Source organism: Balaenoptera acutorostrata, chromosome 5, assembly GCF_949987535.1.
Source record: "Balaenoptera acutorostrata chromosome 5, mBalAcu1.1, whole genome shotgun sequence".
Classification (NCBI taxonomy): domain Eukaryota; kingdom Metazoa; phylum Chordata; class Mammalia; order Artiodactyla; family Balaenopteridae; genus Balaenoptera; species Balaenoptera acutorostrata.
Genome location: NC_080068.1, coordinates 62,013,086 through 62,032,868, shown reverse-complemented (window position 1 = coordinate 62,032,868; position 19,783 = coordinate 62,013,086). Strand labels below are relative to the sequence as shown.

The following is a 19,783-nucleotide window of genomic DNA, read 5'->3' as shown; positions in this document are numbered from 1 at the left end:
TTTGGAAATGCAAGTTCCTGAGATATTTCAGGGAATACCTTATTTTTCTGAAAGATAAATTAATGTCTCAAATGCAAGGAGAAATAATCTTTGGGGTGCTTTCAACTATATCTTATTCAGTAATCACAGACATGATAGAAAAAGCAAAACCAGAAAACATAGATATCTCTTGATTCTAAAAAAAAAAAGATAAAAGAGATTTGTAATTATTCTAATTCACAAAAAATTTAACTCCAAACTTAACAGAAATATAGTTAGTGTTTTTTTAAAAAATATTTTTAACCTAAAGTTGTTTCCACAGTTTCCATGGTAGGCAGTTACCTGCTTTGGCTCTTTATCTGCCATCACTGTGAAATATATTAGAAGAATATTTAAATAAAATGGTAGTTAAAATTGATCCAGATATCATTGTATATAATAATCTGCCAGCTTTGTTGTTTCTGATGGATTTTCCATCACAGTTGATCTGTGTTCCCTTACTTTATTTCTAGCTAGAGCCAAGTAACAATGACACTATATATCTTTTTGTACAGTTTGCCAATTTTGGTTATTTTAGAACCTAGGTGCTCCTGAATTGTCCTTGTGAATCACCATTCTACAGAGAAAGGACTGAACAAAGAAATGATTTATGTACTGAAACATCAATGTGATTTTGTAACTACATAACTCAAAGATATTTTTACCAAAGTTGGGGAGAAGGGCTTTTTGTAGGGAATCAAAACAATGGTATCTTTAAATAAATAGGAGCCATTAAGCCATTTTAGATGTCTTAATTATTAAGAAAATCAAATTTAATGAGAAAACCTTCTCACAGGCATTTACCTTAAATAATAATCTTTATCAAAGTAATTTTGGATAGCCACTTTTGTACTGCTCTTTTTCAAGTTTCTTTCCTTATGCTTTTTATTTGCATAGTCTCTAGAATGGATTGCTTTTGTCCTAAATTCACTTAAATATAACTTGGAGATAATTGTATAACATATCCTCTTACCTAATGGTAAATAAAAAACAGTCACCCTATAGAATAGTATCTTGTTCAAATCAGTGAGATGATTTCATTGACGTGTCCAGTTTTTGAACACTTTGGAAAGTACGAACACCCAGAGGATGCAGTGTAAACACCTCTAGGTGAGATGTGTATGCCGTTTGTGTGGTTAGGTTTTCATACGTTTTCATATTTCTTAATGGGGCCATTCCTTTTCAAGAACAAAAAAACAACTTGGTTATTCTTCCCATTAACCAAGACTCTTTTGTTTTGGTTTGGTTTTACCAGTTGTCTTAAGTCATTGTATTTGATTGGTTTAATTATCTTTTTACATCAGAAAATGTGTACTATTATTTGTGTGGACATCTTTAGGAGTCATTTGGTGTAATTTTTTTAAATGGCAAGTGTTTGACATTATTATAATTTGAGGTGCCACTTATTTTTACTATTATAAAATCACTAGACACACAGAAGGTACACTGAGAAATAGAAATTGACTATTTGAATGATAACTTTGGATTATATATTCATATACATTCTCTTGTTGTACTAGGTTACTAAAATCACAAAAATTGTGAGTTGCAATATTTATTGGATAAAAATATGAATGGTATGATAAAAGATTATATGTCATCATTGTAGTTATATATACATTTATATAAATTATATATTACATATATATGAATGAATAAATTCATATATTAATAACTATAAAAGTTCTGTTATAAAATTCTCTAATTATGGGAATCTGAACAGGACCTGACTTACATGTTCCTTCTCTAAATACATCCTTTATTATCCTGTATTTAAATACATTAGCCAAACCAGTTTAGTTATTCCTTTTCCGCTGAGGTACTACCTTTAAGTGGAAATGTCCACTTAAATTTCTTTTTTTCTTTTTTTGATATTTTCTTTCCCAAGCTTTTGCTTACTTATCCCCAGACCTAATTGGTGCTTTTTTAGTTTTTCCTAATGCTGTTCCACATCAGTTTCTATAGTGATAGGACCAGAAACAAGATGAATGAAACATAAAGATGGTTTCATTCTGATTTCGTTTTACTTCCTGTTTGCCATTTTGCCTACCAGTTAAAACCCCAGAAGTTGAGGAAATGTTTTTAATGTGAAAATAGGCTTCTTTACCTTAAGAAGCAATGCCAATATCTCCATCATATACTTGTTGTATAGCTCCTGAAGAATTGATGTGATGATGATCATTATTTCTACTAAATTATATACATTTTACTATAAAGATTAAATATATTTTAGATATATTTTTCTTCCCCATGAAGAAAAATACTTTGATGTCTAAGCAGCTATCTTAAAAGTTAAGTTTTGTAAAGTGACCCATTTCATAATTTGGTAGCTACCTATAAATGCTAATCATCAAAGCATTAATATAAAATGTATTGATACATTGATATTTTTAATCTGTGTCTTGGTGTTATGCTAAACCTCACTATGGTAGCTGTTGATTTTAAAACCATAAATATGTATTTAAATAAACTCCCAGTCAGGCTAAAGTTACAGCAGAAATATTGCATCATATGCTACAACCTTAGAAACTCTCCCTTGACAGTAATGGTCCCTGACTGCCTTTGGGTATTTTAGGCATGATACTCCATAATGGGCCATTAAGGAAGATGTTTAATTTGAGACCTATCCAGGTGCACCCTACTGAGATGAGATAATTTCAAAATGTGTATTTTCTCTCCTGCCTGGTTACTACTGATACACTAACTACAAGGAATGAAATATAGCAAAGTTACCTTTATGAATCACAAAAGACAATGTATTTCTTTCATAATCTCAAGAACAAGGTATTTAAAATACATAGATATCCTATATCAGGAGGTTCTAAAGGAATTATTTTTAGACCTTGTCTGCTATACATTTAAAAATATTTCCACTATTTTATAGTAATCTCTTTCTTATTAATACTTGTTTAATTCTTATTAATACTTGTTTAATTTTGAAAAAGAGACTTGTTGAAGTTTTTAAAAAATGTGAATATCAAGGGTTTAAATTCAAATTGTTTATATGAAAGAGATGAATGGGACTGACTAGTCATGATAACTAAACTACAGTGAAACTCTCATATGAGCATCTAGCTCATAAAGAGATTTAGCTTCCCCTGCATTCCTCTTGGTTTTGGAAAGTCTTTAAAGAAATTGTAAGTAGATGTGTATTTTTTTCTTATCTGCCTGAAGGAATTGGAATAGAATGAATTTGACATTACTACCTCATTTCTTGTAGCTTTTCTATCCTAGGCTTTTTTTTTTTTTTTTTTTTGGCTGCATTGGGTCTTCGTTGCTGCGCGCGGGCTTTCCCTAGTTGTGGTGAGCGGGGGCTGCTCTTCGTTGCGGTGCGCGGGCTTCTCATTGCGGTGGCTTCTCTTGTTGCGGAGCGCGGGCTTTAGTAGTTGCAGCACGCGGGCTCAGTAGTTGTGGCTTGCGGGCTCTAGAGCGCAGGCTCAGTAGTTGTGGCATACGGGCTTAGTTGCTCCGCGGCATGTGGGAAATTCCTGGACCAGGGCTCGAACCTGTGTCCCCTGCACTGGCAGGTGGGTTCTTAACAACTGTGCCACCAAGGAAGTCCCTATCCTAGGCTTTATTTTTAAGTCAGTTATTTAGTAACTGTCATTGCTTTCAGAGAAATAGTGTTAAGACTTTTTCCCCCAATTCAGCCCCCTAAACCCATGCTGTAGCTTGATATGATAATTTGACTTTTAAAGTTTATTGTTCCCAGCTATGGAAATAACTTTTTCACCAGTCTCAACTGTAGTGCTATCTGTAATGATATTTTCTACAATTTTGCTGGAGAAAACGTGGTTATGTTGGTTTTAAATCAAAGCCTACAACTTCACTGGTAAATGAAACTTATAGTAGATATAATATATTGTCATAGTTGTCAATTATGAAGTACCCAGGTGATTTCAGTTATAAAATTGTCAAAAAGGAAGCAACATAAGACAGTACTAGTTTATCCCAATCATACAGCCTCAGCAGATAATAAAAATCCAATAAATATTAGAAACATTTGAGGTCAGCTTTACTGATCATTTGTTAATTTGATTCTTGAATTTAAAATAAGTGTGATAAAGTCACAAATAATTTTAATACTTTGAAGATCTATTTTCTTCTTCTCAGTAACGTTCCAAGTAATCTCAGTTCCCTTTTTGGAAAAATTACTAACAGAATTAGTCATGCTGATTGGAATTAAATTGATACATTTTGAAGCTTTTTCAGAATTTCACTTGGGAGATATTTATTTTTTTCCTGATTGCTTTCAACTTTTTATATAATTTAAGAAGCACTTGCTTGGCTATTAAGAACCTCCGAGATCATCATTTCTGGGCTACTCACCTAATAAAGTCTGTGGTCTTGTCCCTCACTCACCCAAAACAAGCATGAATAAAATGGATCACTGGCATCTATTCAGATATGCCAGAGATATATGATGCCAGCTAGTAGATTTTCAGAAGTGAAGATAATGAAGGCCTTCTGTTTATGGCATGAATGTCTCAATCTGAAGTTTGTTTGAATATTTCAGTGTACAACGATATCCTAGATCTTCATCTCACTTCATTCAACCCATAATCACTATCATAACTAGCTTAAAGCTCCTTACATTTATATAAAGTATTGTTTTATCACAGGCTGCTCTAAGAAAAATAGCATAGGCTGGATATCTAAATAAACAACAGAAATTTATTTTTCACAGTTCTGTAGACTGGAATTCCAAGATCAGGGTACCAGCATGGTTGAGTTTTAGAGACAGCCCACTTCCGGGGTTATAGACAGCTGTCCTCTTGCTGTGAGCTCACATGGTAGAAGGAGCTAGAAAACTCTCTGGGGTTTCTTTTCTAAGGTACTAATCTCATTCATGAGGATTCAGCTCTCCTGACCTAATCACTTCTCAAAGGCCTCACCTACAAATTCCATCACATTGGGATTTATATTCAACATATGAATCCTTGGGGAGGGACAAGCACAGTCCATGGGTCTAGACTGTTTAGGTGCAAATCTGGGCTCTTTATTTTCAGCCATGTGACCTCAGCAAGCTCTTTTAACTTCTTGTTCCGTAGTTTCCTCATTGGCCAGTTAGGAATAATAATAGCCCCTTTCTTTGGAGTTGTTATAGGATTAACAATAATGTTTATATTTAAAATCAATTAAATTATTTAATATGTGGGAAGCTCTTACAACAGTGCCTGATAGTAAGGGCTCAATGAATGTTAGCTGTTGTTATGAAGAAGACTATATTTTGCCTCGTGCTCTAGATTTTGGAATAGATTCACATGCTTCTGTTAGAAATGGAATTATTTACTTTGAAGTAGAAACCTGTTAAATCTGCATGTTTTAACTATAGCTTGCTTGCCTTTCCTAATTTTTACTTCCCTTGGAAACAGAAATCAATCCTTGATTATTATCGTAAATGATGTATTTTAAAGCAATTGTTAATTTTTTGAATATCCTTTTAAATAATGGCTATATTCATTCAAACTTATTTTTCACAACTAATATTTATGATAAAAATTTGAGATTTTATGAGTATTTTCATTTGTGAAGAGCAAAGTATCTATTTTACAAATCATATACATGGAAAGAGTGTGAGATTCAGTTTTTAGTTTTAAGTTATCTCATTTCAAACACAATTATTTCCCAAACTAGTTGCTTTAATGTAATTATTTATAGTTAGCTTAATTTCAGACTCATTGATTTTTATTTCCTATTGAACATATCAATGGAGGAAAATATTGTCTTATCCAAAGTCTGTTGGAAACAAACTCCAATCAGTTGCTTTGTGGGATCTCAGGGAGAAGGTTAACTCAAGGACACTTGGCAAGAAAATGATCCTCAGTGAAACATTAGTCTATTTTATGGTTAAATGATATGTTGCCCTAAAGCTAAAAATAGCATTGTTCATTAAATCCAAATTTGTTCCTAAACATTAATAGACACTTGTTAGATCATAACATTATCTGAAAGACAATTAGATGGGACTTTTACTCTAGAGAACTTCCTTATTAAAATTACCTTCTAGATTACTTGTTTTCTAACGTAGCATCAAATTATGTTTGAAATATAATTATAAGGCAATATGTGTTTTACTTAGGCAATAAAAAATATTGTTTGTTAACGTTTCAGACAATGTGTAGAGATTTAGCATTTCATTGCTTGAAAAGTGTGTTAAGTAATCTTTAAAAAAATTTAATTGTATACAAATAGGTCTTTCTTTGCTCTGATGGCTTTGAAACTTGTGGAGAAGATAGTAGGAAAGGAAAGAGTGAAAGTTCTAGTGGAAACGTAGTTTTATTTCTGAACTATTCTCCCTACTTCTAATCTGATTTAATTTTTTCCTGTATCTTCTGTTTGCAGTGATTTTTATTTATTTCTGTAATTTGTGCTTTTAAAAATTAAAAGAATAATATTATTTAAATCTTCAAAATTCATAGTTGGAAACTAAGCAAATTGAATTCAAATTCCTTTGTATAGCCCTCAGAACCTTTCCTGTTTTACCCAAATGCATTGTCTATATGATTTTCTCTTGTTCCTTACTTGCCCAGTAGACCTGACATACCAGATAACTTGCAGTTCTGTAATATGCTGTTTCTTTTTCCTGTTCTTAACTTTTTTCATAACAACGCTTAACTTAGAATAATCCTTCTCCAACCACTGTTTAGTGAAATTTCATCTATTCATATCCTAGCACAAGTATCATTCTCTTCTTGCAGGTCTTCCAGACCTTCCAAGCTATGTTATCTCCTTTATTTTTTTAACTCCCTTCTTTATCATATTTGGATTTAAATTTTATTATTTTTAATTTTTTGCATTGTCTCTTCTCCTCTTCTTTTCTGTCCCATTATTGTCCTCCTGCTACTCCTTTTCCTCCTCTTCCTTCTTTAATGCAAGAATCATGCCATATATATCTCACACATCTCCTATGACCACAGTTTACATTGTTTGTATTCAGTGATGATCTCTTGGAACACAGTGATGAAAAAAACATATGTGGGTTGATCAAATTTAATATTTCTTGAAAATATTAAACAAGATGATGGAGAATTTGTTTTCTACAAATCTCCAAAGGGATCTAGTGCTATTTAAAAAAGTATTCACTGCTCGAACATTCAGCTCCGTATTGTTATCAGACTCCATAGTTAAATACTTTTTAATTGTTATTTAATATAAAGTTCTTTGACTCCATAAATATTGAAAGAAAGGAAAGATCCTTGAACCTAATTGCAGTGCTTCAGTTTTCAGAGTCAAAATATTGAGAAAGTACATGCCAAACATGCAAAAACAATCAAGATCTAAAAAGACTTAAATGACAAAACATGTAAATACACGAAATGTAGATTAATAAAAATTTGTAAAGTTGATATGGAGTAAAATTTGTAGTTAGCAGAATTTGTAATAAGTGAACATTTAATAGGTGGGGAGATGTAAAACTATTATAAAGAAGATATTATAGTGTCTTTTCTAGGCTATTATGAGGGGAAAGGTATAATTATAACATGCAATTTAATTTGAGAAAAGATTGAGAGTAAGTTATGCATATGTGATTAAGAGTAGCTAAAATAGAAGTAACAATTCCAAGATGAGTGACATTCAGATTCTAATCCTAATCTTTATTTAGAGGGTAGAAAGAAAGCTAATATAAAGTAAAAATAGCTTTCAAATATGATTTGAGAAGAAGAATACATGAAAAAATTAAATGGGAAAAAAGTTATGACATCAGAATTTAAGGTGCCAGTATCCTCAAAGTAAAATCAATGTCTTAAGTTTAGAAGAACTTTTGTTTCAGCAATAATGAAAAAAATTCAAATAGTTTCAGAGTTTAATTGTGCTAGATATGAATAAAATTTAGTCTAAATGTAAAAAATAAGGAATTTTCCATGCAGTTTATGAGGAAAGACTTTATTTACATAAAGCATTTGTAGACTATTTTTAGTCTACAAATGTGATTTAAAAAAAATATTTAGTGGAACATGAGTCATATCACAGTTACATAATTATAATCTTAAATATTAATGATATAAATTAGGACACTTTTAATCAACCTCACTTTTTAATTTTGAATATTGTGAAGTGTAGTGAAGTTAGGTAGCTTTGTTGGAAGACATATAAACTTCACTTACCTAATCAAAGTCTGCATTAGAAATATATACCTTCCAAGTTTTAGATAGGGTAACAGGCAAAACTACCATATTGTGATAATCTATGGTAAAAGTTAGAAACACTGCTTTCAATAATAATTTTTAAAGCCTTTTATGTGTTGATTTGTTACTGGAAATTAGTAGCCTAAGTAACAAAGTATATTTCAAACAAGACAAGCATACTGAAAATCCTTTTTTTAAAAATAAAATCTCACATTGTTTTAGTAGCCACCATTCAGCCATAGAATTCTTGAGTGTGCACCTCTCTCAAGGAGAGTGTGTTATTAGTTTCCTAAACATGTAAGTGAAAGGTATGGGAGTTGGGCATGTGGTCTTTTCCTCAGTTTTGAAAGAATTAAGGAAACAAAGGAATTGGCGAATGACAGACATGCACTGACAGACATGCACGATGACACGACATCTCTGCATCAGACAATAATTTATGCTATCGCTAATCTTCTCAACCAACCTACAAGGTGAATATTGTTTTCTCTTTCGTAGTTGAAGAAACTGAGATTCAGAGAGGTTTGTAAACTTGCCTAGCACCAGCATATTCAGTTTGCATGCTTTTAAGTCCCTTGTTGTTACATACAAAAGAAAATCTGGCAGTTTGTGTGTGTGTGTGTGTTTCTAGATTATCTCACAAAACACATATCACATTTTGCACAGCTTTAATTACTGGTGAGTATACCTTCTAGCATTCCTATTTTACTGCAAGTTGTTTTAAAACGGTGATCAGAGACTTGTAGACACTCTCCTCATTTGACCCATAGTGTTAACACAGAGCTTTGTACATAGAAAGGCAAAGAAATTTCTCTGGAGATGGAAATACATGTTGAAATTGACTTTTCAAATGCTTTTTATCATTAGTAAATCTTTTTTATGAGTAATTATTTTGTCTATATATGACTTAATGAGCCCCTAATGTCTTTTCTTGGTTTTTCTTCTCTATGTGTTTTTGAAGAGCTATGTTTCAGAAATGACTTGAGTGAAAATCCCTTTTATATGAAAACTGGTTTGGTTAAGTTAATGACAACACATAAATTTGAAAAAAAAATCATCCCAGAAAGTTTTCTTTCTTTTTTGTTTTTTTAAAAGTTAGTATTTAAAGAGTGGTAGTTTATCCTTCTGTAGATTATAAGCATACTTGTCTGGAACATTATCTATTAAAATTTATATAGTTTACTTATTGCAATTTTATTATATATATGCCCAAATTAGCACATTATTGTGGGGCTGTGGGTGAGAGGTCCATGGGTGGTGAGGCTAGGGTGTGAAAACATATTACCCTCCTCAAGTAATATCTTCTATTCATCTAAATTCCTTTCCCCACCTCTGTTTACAGAGTAATCATGAAAACAAATTCTTATGCTCAAATCAAATGCAAAATAATCTTAGTAGATGTGGCTTTATGCCCTGCTGTGATATCTTAAAATAAGCCATTATTATAAATAATAGATAACACTTTCTTATCCTTTCTATAAAGTAACTCTCTCATTGCTTCATCAAGGTGACAATATACTATGTCATATGAAATAAACTATTCTGGTTTTCACTAAAGCTAGACTTAACAATTGCAATACTCATACTTCACTATGGAAATAATTTTCCAGCTCCTCCAAAAGGTACAGTGTTATAATTAGGCTGGTTTCCTTCTTAAACATGTCCTTCTTCTCCTTTCTCTTTGTCCCTCCACTTGTACCTCACATATCCATGCTGTTCCCTTTTTCTCTACTTGTCACAATTGGGTAACACATTTAAGCAAGGCCTAAGTCTTCCTTGGAAACTTGCTACATTGTCCCCCTTCCTTTGCACAATTACTACCCCTGGTTATGCTCATACATCTTCTTGTTTATTCTACCATAGAGAGAGGAAAGAGCACTGATGTTGGAGTCAGACATTTGGTATGAAATTCTTGCTGAGTAACATTGTCTGATTTTACTTCTCAGTCGACATGAGACAGTATTATCTACCTGATAGATTTGTATGGAGAATTAAATCATATAATTGTATAATATCTAGAACATTGATTGGAATATGATAGGAACTATAAAATGTTACTTCTTCTCTTTATGTTGAGACTTCATTTACTATGTCTTTTCCATTACAGTGGGAGTTCTGAGAAAAATTGTTCTACTTTATTTGTGATCTCAATAATATCCACCATGGTAGATATTTAGTATATGTTTTTGAAATAATGTGTAAATAACTCACCTAGATGGCTGCCCTCAATTTTTTTATTCAGTTGCAAAACAGTACTGTATATATTTATCTTACGTATATGTGTGTAGGTGTTTGTGTATACATGTCTGTGTGTATATACATATCTCTTGTTGCCATAGTTATAGAGGGGAAAAAAAGACAATAACTGAATGTGAGGGGGTAATTGTTTACTTGTTGATGCATCAATCAATTTAAGTATCCTCCTTTAAGTATCCATTAATTATTACATGCATGTAAAAGAATGCAATTTTTTTTTTTTAAATATTTATTTATTTATTTCTGTTTGGCTGTGCTGGGTCTTCGTTTCTGTGCGAGGGCTTTCTCCAGTTGTGGCAAGCAGGGGCCACTCCTCATCGCGGTGCGCGGGCCTCTCACCACCGAGGCCTCTCTTGTTGCAGAGCACAGGCTCCAGACGCGCAGGCTCAGTAATTGTGGCTCACAGGCCCAGTTGCTCCGCGGCATGTGGGATCTTCCCAGACCAGGGCTCGAACCCGCGTCCCCTGCATTAGTAGGCAGATTCTCAACCACTGCGCCACCAGGGAAGCCCCAAGAATGCAATTTTAAATTAGCACCTGCTTTCAAATTTATTTTCAGAAAAAGTTAAACACTTATGGCACTTATGGTAATTAAGGAAAAGTTCTAAATGTTTTCTTGTCAGTCAGAGTGTGAATAAGGAAAACAAAAGAAAAATGTTAAGCATGATTCCTTTTTACATAATTTACTTTATCTCAGCCACATTTTTTTGTTGTCAATGCTTCCTCTATTTGTAAAATTAAAATGTTATGAGAGTGTTTATTATGAGCTTCATTTTTCTATAATGTCTGTGAGTTTATAAAGAAAATTATTATATCTGTTATTTCCAGATTTAGCGTTCTCCGAGCCTGTCTGTACAATAGTGACTCTTAAATATTTTTGGCTTGATTTATCAAATGGTCTTGCTTCTTACACAACCACATTAAAAAGTATGAGTAGGATAAAACTGAAAAGTAATGAGATGTGTAATAACTGTTAAGATATATAGCACTTATTACATACTAGACACTGTTCTGAGCAATACATATTTTTATATTTTGTATATAACTAAAATGATGATTTTTAGCTTATTTAATATTCATATAACCATATGAATTAATATTACTCCCCCACCATTAGCAGATAGGAAACCAAGGAACCGAGGGCTTAAATGACTTGCCCAAGGTCTTAGTACTAGTAGAGCTAGTAATTGAAATTGGGTTGTCTTGCTTCAGAATCTGTGCTCTTAATTACCATGCTATGAATAGTGGTGCCAGAGATTCAGATAAATCTGCGTAATTTTGCCTTATAATGAAGGCAAGTACTTCAAAAATACTTTGGAATGTGTTTTGGTAGAATGAGGCTTAATACAATCCTCAGTAAACTATCTCTATTTTGAATATTCCTTTCCAGAAAAATTTTAAACTTATACTCAAAATGTGAAATGATTTTAAATGTATACCATTCATTTTAATAGAAAATAGAAAGAGAGAGAGAGAGAGAAGGAAAGAAGGAAAGAAAAGTAGGATCCAGTTTACATTTGATCAGTTTTAAAAATGCTCACTGTGATAAACATCTTCAAAACTTGGGTCATGTTCCTTTAGTATTTTCACTTCCTAAGATAAGTCTGTGCAAACTTTAAAGAGGGGGCAGCTATATCAGTTTGGTTCAGTAAAATAACTTTACAATGCTAACAGTTTTTAATGTCTTCCATATTCACTTAACACTTTTAAGCCAGATTCCTTATTTTAAGTTGTAAGATCCTGGAGGATAGGTTGCATGTTTTACTCAGTATTCTATTCTATGTTCCTAGCACAGTGCTTTGTATTTCATCGGACACTCAATAAACTTCTGTTGAATGAATTGATTATGATTGAGCATAATTAATTAACATAAATCTATAATTTTCACAGATTTAATTATAAAAATATTTAGAAAAGTAATATAGTTAATATGTGGAATGATTTCTGAATGATTATTAGAGCCTGGAATGAAAGTAAGACTCATGCATTTAACTTTCTTTGTTTAAACACACAGTAATGGTAATGAATGATTTCTTTTTTTTTTACTTTTCTATTACTAGCAAAAATTATATTTGTGGAAAATGTTTACACAGAGTTAAGTACCAAATCTGTTTAAACACATTAACAAATTATACAAACTAATCATTAATTATTATACAAATGAGTATAGTATATTTATACTGCTTTGTCCAGCGAGACTGAATTATTTGTTTCAGTCCGTTTGGGGGCTGGGAAGTAAACACTGTGCTAATACATGCATAAATAATGTACCTTAGGTTACTTACTTATTTTTATACATGATGCATGTATTCATTAAAATGAAGAAGGGAGACGGTATACAGATGTTATATTCAGGAAGGAAATTTTCAAGGAAATGAGAAAACCTATATTTGATAACCCTTTTCTTTTCTTATTTGCAGGATTCAGATTTGGGATATTGGTGTTTCTGTTTTGAAGAATATTTCCTTTTGAGCTTTTTTTTTTTAATCATCGGTCTTGGACTACAGAAGAATCAGAAAGACACTTATTTTGTTTCAAGTTTGGAACAGTCACTCTTGAGGCACTCTCATGCCTGAGAACACGACCATGTGGCCATCACAGCTACTAGTCTTCATGATGCTCTTAGCACCGATAGTTCATGGTAAGACCTTTAATTATATTTTTGTGTGATGCTTAATGTTGTCTTAGTTTTTTACACTAGACCCTTTCTTCTAAATTTTTGCTCTATGATTTTGCAGCTTTTGCCTACCATATATTAATAGCAGTAAGTAATGTACCTTAAGCTGCAATAAATAGGATTTCGAGTTTCATTTTTTAAAATACCATTTAAAATGTATATCTAACCAAAGTTTTTTAAAAAAAAATGCATGTTTTATTCTTTGTTTTACCACACTTAAGGAATATCAGCTGAATTATTAACTATATCATTTATTGTGAATTATTTTTATTTACATATTTTTGTAGGTAAAATAACTTTTAATACAGTAAGTATGCACATTTGAAAGAAAACACTCCAAAAATCTACTTTCCTGAACGAAGTAATCATTTGTTTCTGAGTGTTTACTACTCTCCTCAATCTTTAACAAACAGAATAAAAATTAAACCTCTCATTAAAGCAAAATTCTCACATCCCTTTCAATGCAAAAAAAGGAAAAAAACCAACAACATCAAAATGATATCAACATATGCAAAAAGGTATTTTTCTTGAAACATGTAATATACTCATACAAGACTGTGTTCTTTGTTCATTTAGACAGCTTGGTATTTATAACATGAGTATGATAGTTAAGAAATGATCTCCCTTTGCAAGTTTTATAAAACATATAATTATTCAATAAATAAGCAAGACAAATTCTGTACCACTTAGTACAATATTCACGGAATCTCTCTAAAAATTGGCAAATTAAAGTCTATATATATGTTCCTTTTTCACAATTTAAAGTTTTCTACTAATTATTATTGGTTTTGCAAAAAGATGAAAATGGCATAATATAGTCACTATCTCATACATTAATGGTAATTAGAACAAAGAAAAAGGGACACAGCTGTATTTGCCACTGCTTAGAAGGTCTCAGAATATTATAGTTTAGCAAGCAGCTGAAATGCATTTTTAGCCTCTTCAGCTTACTTTTGGTTTTTAATTGACTACAGGAATCTATTGTAGTTTGTCAGTGATGTGAATCCGAATTTGGCTCATATTCATAAGTTTCAACGTGAATTCTGCATTCTGCTGTCAGTATAAAAACTGGATATGATCACTTCTCTCTTGACATTTTCCCTAAAGTTCCCCTGATTTAACACCTTTATTTCAAACGAATCGCTATATGATAGTGTTTTTTTAAAAAACGAAAGTAAAATTATACAACCATCTACTTTTTAACAATGTAAATTTGTCAGATATTTCAAATTTTTTCCTTAATTCTTATACTGATGTAACACTTACATACTGAGGCACATATAACATTTTGTGATAAGGGACAGTATAAGAATTATACAGCTTTAAACAAGTGCTTTTCTGATTATCTGTATATCTAAAGATGATTCTAATTAGGCTTTTAGATGTTATAAAAACACCTCACTCATAAGGTTACTTTGAAGATTAAATAAATAGCATATGTAAAGAATCTAGCACAGTGCATGACAGATATTAAGTGACTGAACACATTAATATCCTTTATCATACTATCTGCCCCTCCAGTTTATTTCTGTTCCAGTAAATGGTAACAACTAGGAATTAGCTAACCCTGAGAGCTTTTTCATTTGATGTTGATATTCAGAAAAAAACAAAACAAAACAAAACTCTATGTACAAGTCAAGTTTAAAAAGTCAGTCTAAAATTGCACTGTTAGAGCAAGGTAGGTTAAAAATACCAGAAATAGATATTGTAAGAAAGACTCCCTTTTCAGAGGTGAAATTTCTGGTCTCCAAAAACTGACACCTACTGTGTATTTCAGTGGGCCCCAAACATGGCTGAGCCTTAGATCATAGGTCTTGAGTTAAGGCCTGTACTGAACACACATACACATACACGCAAACACACACGCACACAATCTCTTCAAGCAGCCCCGAGAAGTATTTAAAAACTCCTAATAGGGCACAGAGAATATTGAGCCTGGTATATAAAAAATATAAAACATTTTGGCTAAAAACTAAAGTAATTCTTTCCATTGTATGTGAACTACTTTATATTATCTTGACTTTGAACCATATCAGGATGAACAATATAGAAGCGTTCCACTTATAAACTTTATTCTTATTACCTTGTGTAAGTATTTTAAAACTTCACACCAGAGAAAATGCAAATCAGTTTTGTCTGCCTTCCATAGGAGGCTTTCTCCATTGCCTTTGTGATACCACTTCGGGCTTGTAAATAAAGGGCTTCACTTGAGCAGCCTTTTGGAATCCATCATGCTCATAAACAGAGGAGTGTATGTGCCTTTGATCAGTGCTGAAATCTAATAGGATAGGCATTTTTAGAGTCCCATATAGCATAGCGTCCCAGTCCTGGCTTAAAGGAATACCATATAGCTCGAAACCTTAGAGGACTGAGGTAAAGTGGATGTCTCAGTTATAGAAGTACTCTTGTTTCCAAAACATCCCCTGATAGCGTCTCTTTGCCTACTGCTGTTGAGATGCCTAGCTTCATTTGTCCTTGAGACCATAGAGAATTAACTTTTCTGGGTATTACCCGAATTGCTGGCCTTTTCTCCAGAGTAAATAATAATGATGACTATAAATTCTGTAGCCATAAACTTTAGAGGTATTGGTACAATTAATTAATCACAACATTCTCATGGGTTGAATGTTATTTATTATTATCATCATTATCATTAACTTCTTATAGTAAAATCATTAAGGTAGCAAGTGGCAAAAGAACTTGACTAAGGTTGCACATGAGACCCAGAGAGGTGTTAAAACAAAGGACTTAGCTTCTTAAGCTCTGGTCTTAAGGCCAGTAGATAATCAGTTACTATCAAGACCATTCTTCCCTACAGAAAAAAATCCCACCTCAACTCCCCTGGTGCTTTGCGAGCAGATAAGGCAGAAAGGTAGATTACCTGCTTCTTCCATGTTCTGGGCACAGGCAGACTGGGATTTGAAGTCTAACAGACCTGAGGTAAAATTTCAGCTCTACTGCTTACAAGCACTGTAACACTGTTACCTGGTAAACTAGTTAACAAGTGTCATTTATCATAGACTATGAGCCAGAAAACTGTGCTAGTTGCTAAAGGTAAGGTAGTGAACAAAAGATTCTTAATTTTTCCCTCAAGCTTACAGTAACTTAAACATTTGTAAACCTACTTCTCATCCGCAAGAATGAACACTTACTCCATGTGCGGTTATTTTAAGAAATGGATGGAATGATATGTGAATATTTCTAACATAGTGCTTGGCATTCAATAAATCTTTATATTTTATTTTCCTACCCCTAACTACCTTGAAATAGAACTAAACCTCTCAGCATTACATAAGGAAAATGCGTAATTATCATTATTCTTACCCTGATAATTGAGATCTTTTTCTACTTGGACCTCAGCATTTAAGTTTTGCCAGAAAATTTTAATACTAGTATCTAAACAAAATTATTATCAAACTGATATATATATATGTGTATATATATATATAAAGGCTTAGTATATAATTGTCAGTATATAATAATATAGTATATAATTGTCAATTGTCAGTGGTAGTAGTATATAATTGGTAGTATATAATTGTCAGAGAAACATTTTTTGCATGATTTCTACATGGGTAAAATTAGAAACTAAGCTGAAGAATTAATTCTGAATAATGTTTACATTAGTTGAATAATCTCCCACATCATCCTAGAAAGTCTGGCCAGTGTTTTTATAGGAAAACAAAATTAATTAGTATATCCACATTGTGTATATATATATATATATACACACACACACACAATTTTAAAATTAAGAAATGTCTCTAGTTCTGTGTTTATCTGTCCATATTTTATGTCTCTGTGTACCTCTGTATTTCTCTTTTTCTGTTTACCATGACTGTGCCCCCTTCTTGTACAGCCATAAAATCCTTATCTATAATGCAATGAGACCTGGCAGAAGTAAAGAGAAGCAGCTAAAGCAGATGGCCAGTTCTTTTCTGTTAACTAATGTAGTGTTGCATGAAGATAAAAGTTTTTTTTGTTCTATTGATGTTGCTGGGAGCAAGAGAAAAAGGGGGAATCGGAGAACAAAAATCAAGTGATAACATGGGCACCTGGGACTCATCCTTATTGGCAGTAAAGCAATATGCTTCAGTGTAGGACTTGGACTAGGAGATCTGGTCCTGGGAGGGATGTCACCCAAGCCACAGTGTGTTGGGAGTTGAGAAGGTGATTGGGGTGCTCAAATATTTTAACTGCATCTCATCTTAATTAAACTGTGTTTAGAAACTGTCACAATTAAAAAGATAGAAAACAGGATCCTTGGAGCTTACTGTGTGCTAAAGGGAACAATATTTTTTATGGTACCTTTGCAGAAAAAAGTAGAATTTAAAAGAATTCTTCTGTGACCACCATATGTGTACTTTTTTCTGCAAGTCTATTTTTTTGTCACTAAAGTTGAATGTATATTTATATATTAATGGACTTTACAGGCAAACCTGCTCTTTATTATTTCAAGAAGTTTATTATAAACAGTTCTTAGCAGGGACAAAACAGTGATTGAACGCATATATATTTCGTACTATATGTTTTTATGTAATTTGCATTTTATTATTAATTATTTTTACAGTTATAATAGTATTTAATGTGTCAATGATTTAAAATAATAATTTAAAGTATTTTTTAACCTCTAATAAAATGTAAAGCTTGAGAAAGTACAAAATTACATTTTATAACACAACATATTACCGTATAATTTTTTTATGAAGTCATGTTTTATTAATTGTGAAAAAGACAGGTTGACTTCTAAGCTCTGCTTAACTTTGTTAGTGTTAGAAATTAATCATCCTTTAAATGTTTATAATGTCTGCCAGCCTAGGCAATTTGTAATGCTTGCAGTAATATCACTGTTTTTATGGTCAAATATGTTATACAGAAAAATCTTTGTCAATATCATGTTATATGAGGTTACTGCGAACACATCCAACACCATCTACATTAGCCACTCGGTACTGAAATTCAAAATATATATTTCGAAAGTTAGCTATGCAGTCTCTAACATCACAATATTTACTACAAATATGCATGCCTGACAGCTTTCCTTTGTAAGAATGTGTTTAGGAGCCTTCCCTACACATTCGGTATGCAGGTTGGCAATTGGAAAATAGTTTTATTTTGCCTTTGCACTTGCAAAACATGTTATATGTGAATTTTATTGTAGTGATACTCTATGAGTAACACGGGTATACCTTGAGAATAAAATAACATTTTTTATTTTCAGATTTTATGTACTGTGACTATTTGGGGGGTTTAGGATCATGTTTTTTTGTATTTCTTGGCTTTGGGGTAGACTGTGACTGCACTAGGATGGTCATCATACACTTGATGTTGAATGAATTTCAAAGTATTTTGATATATAATATATAAATAACTGATTATCTGTTTTCCTCTTCTTTGCATTGCTATTTGCTTTCATTCTCAATGTAAGAATAGTTCTCTTATATTTATAATTTAATATAAATAGCCATAGTGCATTTTTCATACATTTATTTCCTCTGTTCTGATTGGGAAATGATTACTTAATGACCAATTAAAAAATTGAAATGCAATAGGAAAGAGTCTCATTGATTTGTCATGCAAATCAGACACTATATATTATATTGTGATCTGTTTTAATTCGACAGCTTAGAATAAGGCCCTGTTGAAACATACGGTTAATATATTCTCTATTTCATGTTTTTAATTGATAAATCGAAAATAAACTATTTACATTTTAATACTTACATTTTTGTTTTATTTGAATCTATATTTGCCCTATATTACCATCATGGCAGAATTAGTTTCTTTAAATAAAGAAAATTGTATTCCTATCAGAAAAATTATATATGAAGGATTTGATCAAATAAGCTAGGCTAGCTAGGGATTTGCAAGAGAAATATGCTAGTTGTACTCACAAAAGTAATAGATAGACATCTTTGTACAAAAATAGATTCTCACAATGACATTTGATAAGCTTCCAGTGTTTATTTCATCTACACATACTATAGTTTTTGGTGATTTGACTGTCCAGAAGTCAAGGTTGTAGCTTACTGACAGAGCACAAGAACATAGTCTCATGTATTTTTGTTTGTCATTACCAGTGTCTCCTACTTTATTGTCAAAGTAATTCTCCTCATACAAATTTAGATCAGAAAGAAAAAATCCAATAATCCCATGACCCAGTGGTATAATTAATATTAATGCTTGTTAGATTTTTTTTGCAGTTATGTGTATGCACATTTTTAAAAAAATTGGAATAATGCTAGAAATAAAAGTTATATATTTAATTTTGACTTAACCTTAAAATTCAGACATTTCTAGCATCTCATTAAAGTTTCAAAAAATTATGATAACGTGTCATATGAATGAACCATTGTTTAACCATATGTTGAGGGCTCAGCATTGAAGGTCATTGATACATTACCATTACAAAAAGCAGTAAAATGGAACACGGTTGTATATAAAATTTGACTGCATCTTAGTACGCCTAGAAGAAAATCTCTTGAGATATGGAAAGTAAAAGAATGATTCATTTTTAGGTTAATTAATAATTATTTAATAATTAATAATTGATAATTAATAACTTAATAATTAATACTATCTAAAATGAATGGTAGTAAATGATCAATACAGCCTTGCTTGTTATCATGACAGTTTATTTAAAACAATTCCACAAATTTTGTCTACTATAATAATGAACAAAATATAAATAAGAAGAGTAAATA

The 19,783-nt window shown here is 31.9% G+C and overlaps 1 protein-coding gene across 6 annotated transcripts in view; it reads left to right on the top strand.

Annotated features, from left to right (window-relative positions):
• Positions 1–19,783, top strand: part of ADGRL3 (adhesion G protein-coupled receptor L3) — an 846,510-nt gene that overhangs the window by 271,559 nt on the left and 555,168 nt on the right. For all 6 annotated transcript variants that reach the window (XM_057547223.1, XM_057547222.1, XM_057547220.1 and 3 more), the window contains exon 3: positions 12,823–13,043. In XM_057547223.1, coding sequence (XP_057403206.1) covers positions 12,971–13,043 — 73 coding nt within the window. In that variant the 5' untranslated portion in view covers positions 12,823–12,970. The remainder of the gene's footprint in view (positions 1–12,822; positions 13,044–19,783) is intronic.